The sequence below is a fragment of the Diceros bicornis genome, chromosome 39 (assembly GCF_020826845.1).
Source record: "Diceros bicornis minor isolate mBicDic1 chromosome 39, mDicBic1.mat.cur, whole genome shotgun sequence".
NCBI lineage: Eukaryota > Metazoa > Chordata > Mammalia > Perissodactyla > Rhinocerotidae > Diceros > Diceros bicornis.
Window position 1 is genome coordinate 9777834 of NC_080778.1, and position 10680 is coordinate 9788513.

General features: G+C 51.9%; 1 protein-coding gene across 2 annotated transcripts in view; it reads right to left on the reverse strand.

Annotated features, from left to right (window-relative positions):
• SLC22A1 (solute carrier family 22 member 1) overlaps nucleotides 1-9815 on the reverse strand; it is a 30814-nt gene extending 20999 nt beyond the window's left edge. For both annotated transcript variants that reach the window (XM_058534301.1, XM_058534302.1), the window contains exons 1-3: nucleotides 9364-9815; nucleotides 3848-3951; nucleotides 1539-1693 (exon numbers count right to left, since the gene is read on the reverse strand). In XM_058534301.1, coding sequence (XP_058390284.1) covers nucleotides 1539-1693; nucleotides 3848-3951; nucleotides 9364-9774 — 670 coding nt within the window. In that variant the 5' untranslated portion in view covers nucleotides 9775-9815. The remainder of the gene's footprint in view (nucleotides 1-1538; nucleotides 1694-3847; nucleotides 3952-9363) is intronic.
• Nucleotides 9816-10680: the final 865 nt, after the last annotated feature.

Sequence of the window (10680 nt, forward strand, 5' to 3'; positions counted from 1 at the left end):
CTTGGACCCCGTGAGAGCAGCAGAGGAGTGAGATGGGCGGGGTTCTGGATGTATTTTGAAAGTAAAGCCGACAGCAGACTCCCTGATGGGTGGAGATGGGCTATAAGGGAAAGCGGAGGCCACGCTGACCGCGAGACTGTGGCCTGGGCGTCTGGACTGAGAGCACTTTGCAGACCGGGGGGTAGGGGGCAGGCTGCAGGTGGAACAGGTTTGGGGATGGGGGAGGGCAAAGTCGTGGGTCCTGCCACGTTGAGGGGTCGAGGAGAAGAGGAGGAGCCAATAAAGGAGACTGAGAAGGAGCCGCCAGCAGAGGAGCAGGGAGTGTGTGACCTGTAAGCAGGTGGGGAAGCCATGGGAGGAACGTACGTTGCTGTAGCTCTCACTCCATCACATAATCCCCCCTTTGGTGTCTGTCTGCCTCTCTCTCTAGCCTTTGAGCTCCCTGAAGGGAGGAAGGGCACCTTTTCTATCGTGGTGCCCACAGCCCTGTCACACATGCCCGCCACACAGCAGCAGCAATGCTGCAGGGACGATTTCGGGGCAGGCATTGCTCTAAGGTAGACTCAGTGCATTTCACCACCTCCTTATGGCATGAGCATCCCCACTTTGAGGATATGGAGGCACAGAGAGATTATGAACTTGCCCAAGATCACACAGCTGGTCACTGTGGGGCGTGGACTTGACCCCAAGATAATCCTTTTAACCGTGTGCCAAATAATGCATATTTAGCATACAGATGACAAGACTCTTGATAAATACGTGTGGAACTCACTAAACTTAACCAACGTGTTCATGGTTTCTCAAGGGAGGAACAGGATTTCTCTTGGCCCTCATGAGCTATTTCTCAGAAGGCCAGGTCACAGGACAGAGTTTTCAGAGATGCCAAGACAAGGATCTTTCTGTTCTCCACAAATGAGCAAAAAACGTGGATTAACCTCACTGGTATCTGATGTGCCCCATCCACTGGCTGAGGAAAGCACAGATGACTCTTTTATATTACTTTCCTCCAAGAAAGTATTTTCCATTTCCTATTCTTACCCTTCATGCAAAATTTGAAAGAAAAACAAGTTAGTATATAGAATTACTTGTGTTGGTTTACACTTCATTTTTTTAAATCATGATGTTTATCTCTTCTGTTATTTCTTCTTATGCCTTTTCTCCTAACTCTTGAGTGTCCTTCAAACCAGGTGAGTTGGATGTGTTCCTTTTGGGAGATGCTGGTTCTTTCACATTTAAAATGTTAGAATACTCTCCCCTGCCTGCTCCCCCCACTGCTGTAAACACATGGACATGTGATCTTTTTGTTCCCAAATAGATTAGTTGATGTGGAAACACTTATCTGTTCAAGTAGTCATTCAAGTGTCTCTCAGACCAAAAAAAAAAACAAAGAAAGAAAAGGAGGCCGTCTCCACACCACAGACAGTAAACACAATTAGAGTTGCCACAATTTCTCTAGACGCCTTCCACCCCATTCTATGCCACTGCCTGACTCCGTGGTTCCTTAGGCTTGTGGACGCCTGGGGCCAGTGGGTACTCACTCAGGGTGTAGCCAGCGGCCCAGTTGCCCTTGCTGACCAGCCCCTGCAGCAGGCGGAAGAACAGCAGGGATGTGTAGTCTGGCGCGATGGCCGTGAGGACGCCCGAGATGGCGCTGATGAGGGTGGTGGCCAGGAGACATACTTTACGGCCAAACCTTCAGAGGCAGGGAGACAGGAGGTGAGGCGGGGGGCTGAGTATGTGGGGTCAGATGGGCACAATGAGACAGCAAGGGTTCCAGTCAGGGGACAAGTCACTGCTTTCCTGAGGGACTGTGGGGTCTGTCGGACATCACTGCCCCTCCACAAGGCCCGACCTTGCAAGGTTAATTACGACACTCCAGAGGGGAATCCTGATGGCTCCCAGCAACATGGCGTCTCAGCCAAGGGTGGGTGGCCTCCTTCAGCGACTCTCCCAGTTCTCACATTTGCCTCCTCTCCTTATCTTTGTTTTTAACAGGCTGTATTATTAACAAGATTTAACAGCGTGCACCAGAAACCAGGCTTTTCCCCCCATGTAGTCTTATCCGTGATCATAAAAATTTTTCTGGAAAAATATTCAGTTCTAATAGTATAACTATCAAGGAATCTTTTTCCTTTCCTTTTTTCATGAAAGAAATGGGCAAATTACTTGCTAAAGTCTCACTCAAGTATCGTACTTTATTGACTCCATCTTTTAAATCTTATCCCACATTCTCTGGTAGGAAGGCAAGGAAGCAAGGGACCACCCTCATATTCGGTCCCAGTGACCTCGCCCCACACCTGGGATCTCTCCCTGGTCCAACAAACCCTCTGCTTTGCTGCCATCCTCCTTCCTAGACTCCAACATGTCTACTTCATTTCTCTACTCCATGTCTTCTGGCCTCAAACCTCCTGCCCCTTCCCAGCGCCACCCCACGCCAGCCAACAAATTTCCTCATCCTTTACTCAATATGGAAACTTCTCGTCAGAAACCCACATCTTCTCACCCCAGAATGTTCAGACCTAACAGCATCAGCATCCATCTCCTCCACCTTTTGTCCTGCATCTCCTGCCAAAGGCCCTTCACCCTCTGCTCTCGGGCCCAGCCCCCTGCATATGCCCCCTTGGTCCCTCACTCCCTCCACGCTGAGGTCATCCTCATCTTGGACCCTCCGTCTCTCCAGTTCATCCCCACTTCAGCTGGCCTTTACATCCAACTCCTTTTTTTTTGTTTTTTTAGCCGTTTTTGTTTTTTTGTTTTTTGTTTTTTTGTAAGGAAGATCAACCCTGAGCTAACATCCATGCCAATCCTCCTCTTTTTGCTGAGGAAGACCAGCCCTGAGCTAACATCTATTGCCAATCCTCCTCCTTTTTTTCCCTTTTTCTCCCCAAAGCCCCAGTAGATAGTTGTATGTCATAGTTGCACATCCTTCTAGTTGCTGTATGTGGGACGCGGCCTAAGCATGGCCGGAAAAGCGGTGCGTCGGTGCGCACCCGGGATCCAAACCCGGGCCGCCAGTAGCGGAGCACGCGCACTTAACTGCTAAGCCACGGGGCCGGTCCCAACACCCAACTCCTTTTAAAGAGTTGTCCACACACACGAACTCCACTTCCTCATCTCTCATTTTTCTTCAACCTTCCACTGACACGTCCTTGCCATGGGTACTCGTGGCCACCACGTCCGTGGATTTTGACCACTCCTCGTCCTTGGACCAGTCTCCTCTCCTTCTTTATGGCATCACACTGACCAACGTCTACATGTTAAACTTCTCTCAATATAGTCTCTTCCAGCTTCTCTCAAACATAGTTCATAGCTTTAAATAACAATTACAGGGGATAAATCCCAAATAGTTAACCCCAGCCCAAATCTCTCTTCTGAGTGCAACTCATATATCCTACTAGCTACTTGACATCTTTCCTGTGTGTCACAGGCTGCTCTGAACACATCTCCAATCGCAACACTTCTAAGATAGAACTGTTGATTGCTTCCACCCCCTTCACCCCACAAAGAGCTGCAGCACAGTCTGTTCCTAACCCACTCTGTCCCATCTCAAAGATGGCCCCGCTTCCACCCATCTGCTTGAAGCACAAACCAGGGCTTTATCCCTCTTTCCCTCAGCCCCTACCCCAACCCTACAGGCTGCATGCAGTTTTGACCTCTGAAATCCCTCCTAAGTCCCCACCTTTCCCAGTCTTGCTGCCCCACAGTTGTCCAGAGCACTAGCTACATGTCTTGACTCCATCAACTTCTATAAGAGATTCCAGCGGGCCATAGTCTTCCATCACTGTCCCCTAAAATCCATTCTCCTCATGGGGTTGACACTAGGTTAGTCAGATTGGCCTTTACCTACCTGTCTGCAATGTAGCCGATGCCCAGAGAGCCCAGGAAGAAGCCCACATTCACACAGGACTGAAAGAGGTCCACCTTCCAGGAGTCATCACACACCAGGTTGAACTGCGGTCACACCGGGGTTGGAGGGGCAGGAAACACAAGACCGTTTGTAAGTCAAACTACACCTTCCATCCTCTCTTTGAACTAAGTAAATGCAGAACACAAAATGCAGCATCCTGGGTGTCTCATCCTTCTCTCTTACCACATTTGCATAAGACAAATTCACAGCTTCTGGTGAATCTCAGTCAATATCATTCTATGTCTAATATCTTTGCTTTACCCTCACTGTTTATTCATTGAAGAGGCTGTTGTCATGCGCTTTGCCATTGATAGTCGCTTATCAAAGACAACATGGCTAATAGATAGGTTTACTAAGAAGAAATACAGCCAAGTAATTTTCTAAAAACAGAAATGTAGCAAAATAAATATATGTCTTCCAGAAGGGGTCAAAAGCCCGTAATTAAGTACATATTTAATTATGTACATTCCACCAATAATTATGTAAATTCTGTCTCAACTGACGGAGCTGCGTGTGGCCAATGTGAGAAGAGCTGAGCAAAGACACAGAGGCGAGAAGGTGGGCCTTCTTGGGAACAGCACGTGCTCTAGCGCGGTGTGCAGCGGGACCTCAGGACCGAGGGAGAGCAGCGGACTTGGAGGATCCGATGCGCCAAGAGCCAGGAGAGCAGAGGGCAGAGGGGGAGAGGCAGAGGCGGAAGCAGGAGCCCTGCCTGGGGAAGGGCTTTATTTTAGGTTTAGAGCTTAGGGGAAGTCCCCCCGTACCCGGCACAGACGTGGGTGATGCTGGCACATGACTGAGCCTGGCGGAAGGCCAGAATGCAGGAGCATCACCACTTCCTCTTTAGTGCGCAGAGAGGACAGAAGGAAAGATGGAGCTCCAGGGAGACCAGAGGGTCTGAAGGGGCCCTCACCCCTCCCCAGGCCTGGCACAGCCCTTTCTGGGTGGTGTCCAGAGACACGTCCTTCCTTCCTTCCTCCCCCTGTCTCCTTGCACCGCTCTATTTCCTTGGGATTCATGGCTCCACCCTACCAGATGACACTGTGGGATGTGGTGGCAGGGCAGTCACTTAGCAACTGAGGGCCTCAGTGTCCCAGTCTGAAACAGGTGTATTGTCTGTCCTGTCACACTCACAGAGCTACTGTGAGCATTGAAGGGGAGAAATCTTGTGAAAACGGTTTGGGTAAATAAGAAATCATTTAACTTTTTAAATGGAGGTTTTATTACCCACCATTCAAATCTCTAAAGTTGCCAGTCTGAGCCATGACCTTGTCCCAGCCCCAGGGGTCAATCATTAAGATCCCCAGGGCTCCGTGCTCAGCCAGCCTGGGGTTCCGTCTTCCATGACACGAGCACTTTTTAAAATAAAATATAGGTAAAACTCCATGTTACCACCTGACTTTCAGAAACTAAGAATGAGCTGTCCTATTTTCTGTCTTATGCCCGGATCCCACTGTCTGCCCCCATGAGTAGCTCAGCTCTGGGAGGCTTGACAAGCTACCACTCAGCATCCCTCCCATTGTCGCTACTAAGCCAATGTTTATTCCCTTCAAAATTCAGCTGAAAGCTCCCCATGGAGCTTCTCCTGTGGTTCTTTGGTTTACCAGCCTCCAGGGGCCCAGCCATTAGCGCACCCAGGACAGACCACTCCTGGGTGTTATCTGGCTGTCCTGGAGTCTGCAGCTCCAACCGCCCAACTGTCTCTTTGCAGCCTCCACCTACATTGCCCAAGACGACGTTCTGTGATATTAGGTTTCACTAAAGCCACAGGTTTTTTGACTTTTGTTCTAATCTTTGCCATCAGTGTCTCTAGATGTCCCTGCTGCCCTTCCTGGAACACCCCGGGTGCCATCTTGTCCTGTGTGAAGCCAGAGCTCTCACAGAGCTAGAGGAATGGGCGTCTGGCCTTACCTGCCTACACCGCCCCCTCTGAGATCTCTGGCCCAGGCTACACTGAGGAGCTCTGTCTAGGCTCACTGCAAGGCGTGTAAACCTGTCATGCCCCTGCGCTCCCAAACTCACGCCCGACCACTGCCCCCACCCCCACCCCATGGATGGGGCCCTAGGCCCGCTCACTGCTCCTGCTGGGCTCTCACCAGGGCCAGGGCCTTGTGTCTTGGACAATGTTCACCAAGCTCGTCTGGTCACAAGAATCTCCCAGGTTCCTTGTTAGAATACAGATTCCTATGGATCCTGCCTCAGCAGGTCACGGATCAGAGTCCAGCTGATCCCCAGGATCAGGCAAGTTTGGAAACATAAGCACCTCTGTCACCTCAGTCTGAGAACTTTCATGTTCACTGTCAGGGGAAGACAGTGGCCCCCTGGCCTGGTGTGGGGCTGTGGCTGAGGCTGCGGCTGAGAGGACAGGGCATCCCGACAGGGGGAGTCAGAAGTCAGGGGACACGCACGTTTCTTCCCCAACAGACCCCTGACCCCTGTCCCCGGCTTGGAGGGGAGTGGAGCTGGGTGTTTAAACAAGTTGGCTTATCAGCCTCCCTTAAGCAAGCTCCAATGTCCAAGGCAAGGCTAAGTTAAAGATTACTTCTGCAGAAATGAATAACTAAGGTGAATTCCCCCCAAATAAGCTTAGGATGAGGAGTGGAGGCAAGGGCAGTTTTGAAGCAATCAGAAGGGAGAATTAAAGTGAGCCCACTCCTTCCAGGAGCCAATTTCTCCTGCCCTAGAGGCCCCATGCGTCTCACCACCTGTAATATCCCCAACGACTCCCACCGCCCTCTGAACTCGGCATGTCCCAAAATGAGCTCTTTCTCCTACACCACCTCCTCCTCACTCACTGTGAACAACGGCTCCAGGATTCTCTCAGCCCTCAACCACATTCAGATCCTGGGTCACCAGGAAGTCCACTCCCTATCAGCCAAGATAGCCAGTCGGTCCTCTTGCATCTGTCCCCTCCCCACCATGTCTGCTGCCCCGGCCTAGGCCACCACCTCGCCAGCCTCCTCCACCTGCCCAAACCACTACTTCTGTGTTCCAGCCTCAGCTGTCAGGAGCTCTGTTCGCCCATCGCCCCCCAGCCAGAACCCTCAGGCAAATTGGGTCCCTCCCTCTCCCCCACCCATGCCAAGCCCATGTCTCTTAAATTGGTTCTTCCTTTTGCTCCTGTGACAACTATGATGGTTGACATTTCTCACAGGCGCTCATTTGTCAGCCTCAAGCTCTCCCTACCTCTGGGGAAGCCCCACCTTGCCACCACCCTCTGTCCAACCATTTCCAAGGTCCAGCTAGGATCATCTTGCTCTTCTGCCTAAACAAGACCAAACTCCCTCATCTGGCATGAAGGCAGGGTTGCCAGATTTAGCATAAAAAAAATAGAAGGTGTCCAGGGGCTGGCCCAGTGGCCTAGTGGTTAAGTTCGGCTCCCTCCGCTTTGGCGGCCTGGGTTCGGTTCCTGGGCATGGGCATACACCACTTGTTTGTGGCCATGCCGTGGCAGTGAGGCACATACAAAATAGAGGAAGATTGGCACAGATGTTAGCTCAGGGCTAATCTTCCTCAGCAAAAAAAACAAGGTGTCCAGTTGAACTTGAACGTCAGATAAACGACATTTTTTTTCTAGGATAAGTATGCCCCATGCAATATTTGTATTCTCAGCCTCAGTTATCAGTATCAAAGATTACACACTGTCTGGGACATAATTATCCTAAAAAAATGGTTCGTCATTTATCTGAAATTCAAATTTTACTGGGCATCCTACATTTTATCTGGGGATCTTGTATAAGGACTCTGTGCTCTGGCCCAGAAGTGAGACATCACTACTTTTCTCTCCGACGACTCCCGTACAGGACCCTGAATTTGAACAAATTTAACAACTCATTGCTCCCTAAACTAGCACACACGCCCTCTCCCTGAGCTTTGGCTCCAGCTTTCCCTCCCCATCCTGTTCCCTGTCCTTGCTCCTCAAAATACCACCCGAGGCTCCATTCAAATGCCACCTCCTTCCAAAAGAGCCCTGCTCAGCTCAGCAGCTAAGATCCCCTTCTGAGAGCCTGCTGACTCCTCTGCATTTGCCCACGTGTGGTCTTGGGTGCTGGTCTTAGTCTCACCACCCCCTCTCCTCCCACTCGCTGGAGACTGCAGACCCCTTGAGGGAACCTCATAGCTTCCTTCTCTGTCTCCCTCCCAGAATCACGTCCAGTGCTAGAACAGAGGAAGAGCTCAGAACACGTTTATTGAATGAACTGACGGAGGAGTGAATGCTTGAATGATTGCGTCTGATCCTGTACAAGCAGAGTATGTCTCGGTCACAGAGAACAAATGCTTCCCCGTCTTGGTCAGCTTCTAGATTCCCAGCAAGAATATTGGACAGTTCAGGATCCCTGGGAGGCGAGTCATCTGATTGGTCATCTGTCGCTGGAGGACGCCTTGGAGACCAGATGTTCACATGATGGCACATAAAGCAAGTGGCACCAGCTCCTGCTTCTCTGGGGGGGCCTCACTGCTCTGTCCTCTCCTCCTGGAGAGTGTGCTGATTGGACAGGAGGAGAGGACACTGCGCTTTCCTGCTGTGACAGCCTCAAATGTTGGACGCTGAGCCACTAAGCTACCTCCTGTTCCAGGCAAGCAGCGCCCTCGCCCAGCCCGAGCGTTGCTAACACAGATCCTCTGCACAGGTTCGGGCCGTGGCTTCGCCAGCTGACCTCGATGCCAGTTTCCAAGTGCCCACGCCTGTCACACTGGAGACTTTCAAAGGGTCCATGAGGGAAAAAAGTCTGGTGTCTTTTTACTAAAATAGTCTCAAAGCAAAATGCTCAAATAACGCATTCATCTGTCCAAGCAAGGCCCTTTGACACTGCCACCCTGTCCCAAAGGCCACCAACGGGACCACCTAGCGTAACTCAGTTCATGTTTGGTCAGCACTTGGACAGTCCTCCACTAAATTTCACAATCCTGTGAGGCATGTCATCATCATCCCTGGTTTACTGATGAGGCAACTAAGGCTCAGAGAGACAGTAATCTACTCAGTGATGCTCAGCTCATTCGGGGCATGGCTGGGTTTCAGTCTGACTTCAAAGCCAGGCTGCCCTCACCTCCTCAGCGGCCACTGTTCAGCTGTCATGTGTCCATGACTCTTGAGTGAAGGGAAGGGACCCACAATTCTAATAGTGGGGAAGCTGTACCCCAAGTGAACTCTGTAGGCTCTTGGAGAAGCTAGTGGTTCAGGAAGAAGAGGAACCCCCGTCCCATAGACCCACGTCCAAACAAACTGGCTCAGCCTGGCTTGCGATGGTCTCTCTGACCCTCGGCTTCCTCCTCCAACACCCAGAGTCTGTGGAGATTAAACAAGGGAAGAATGCAGAACGCCCAGGATGCGTGCTAAGTGCTCAGTGAAGCTAACTCCCCTCCTGATGTGAAACTGAACCTCATAGGATTTGTTTTAAATTTCTTCCCTGCCCCTGAAACCCACACGTTCCCCAAAACACAGAGCCTGCTCTAACCTCGGTCACGATGGAGGAGCCGGGCGTGTCGTACACCCAGCCGTGCTGACAGGGGCCCAGCGGCAGGTGGCTCCTGTTGGTGGCCAGGCCGGCCAGCGGGTCCTCGCAGCCGAGGGCGCTCTGGTTCCAGTCCACCTCGTAGCGGCGGCACTGGCGGGGGAAGGCGTCGCCCGCCGGACCCGGGCCCGGCACCGTGTAGTTCAGCTCCTCGGCCAGGCTCCAGCCACATCGCCGGCTCAGCTCGGCCACCCCGGGGCTCAGGCAGCGGTGGTCCGGGGTGAAGGCCAGGAAGACGATGCCCACGTAGATGGGGGCAAAGGCAGCTGAGATCAGGCATAGGATCAGGAAGACTTGCTTCTGGAACCAGCCAAACTCCCCGACCTTGTCCAGAACATCATCCACGGTGGGCATGGCTGGGCCAGCACTGTCATCGCCTTGACCAGACTGCTTCGGGCTGCAGCGGCTGGCTGGGGTCAATGTTTTATGTGGCTTTCTCTGCAATAGGCTGGTCTGAAATCAAGTTGCTGTCCAAGCATGATCACCTGGAAGCTGACCAAGCAGAAATAATCTTTTACCCCCCAGTGCCGGTTCAGGGCGAGGGTGGAAGGCAGAGGATGATGGCCAAATTGTTTGCTTGGCAAGAGAGCAAATCACCTTCAGCTCAGGTCCTCATTCTCTGGAATCAGAACGAGAGGAGAGAGTGTGGGGCACCTCGAAACCTCCCACAGTCTCTTTAGGGCACTTCCTAAGAGTTCACCTATTTAAAACATTTTTTATAATCCAGATAAAGCAAAGACAGCAAACCGACTGCTAGGTACGGCTACAGGGTCAGTGAAACCCTGCAGCTCACATTCCTTTAACTAGTCGGCCCCGCGTCCCACTGCCTCCTGGCGTTTGCACCCTTGAGCACGCAGGGACCTGAGACTGGCGTGTCCCCAATGGAATACAGCAAATGTGGCGATGCCACTCCCGTGATTCCATCATATAAGGTTGTGATGGCCGTCTGCTGGGACTCCCTCTCCCCCTTGCTGGCTTTGAGGAAGGAAGCAGCTCTGTGGGGGAGGCCCCCATGGCAAGGTGCTGAGGGCGCCCCTGGCTGACAGGCAGCAAGGACCTGACACCCTCAGTCCTACAACCGCAGCAACCACATGAGCTGGAAGGGGACCTCTCCCCAGATGAACATCCACTGCAGAGCATCCCGCTATGCTGCAGCCTCCCTCCTACACCTCCAGAAACTGGGAGACAAGTGTGTGTGGCTTTATGCAGCTGAGTTAGTGACAATGTGGCTACACAGCGATAGACAGAAGCAATAGCACT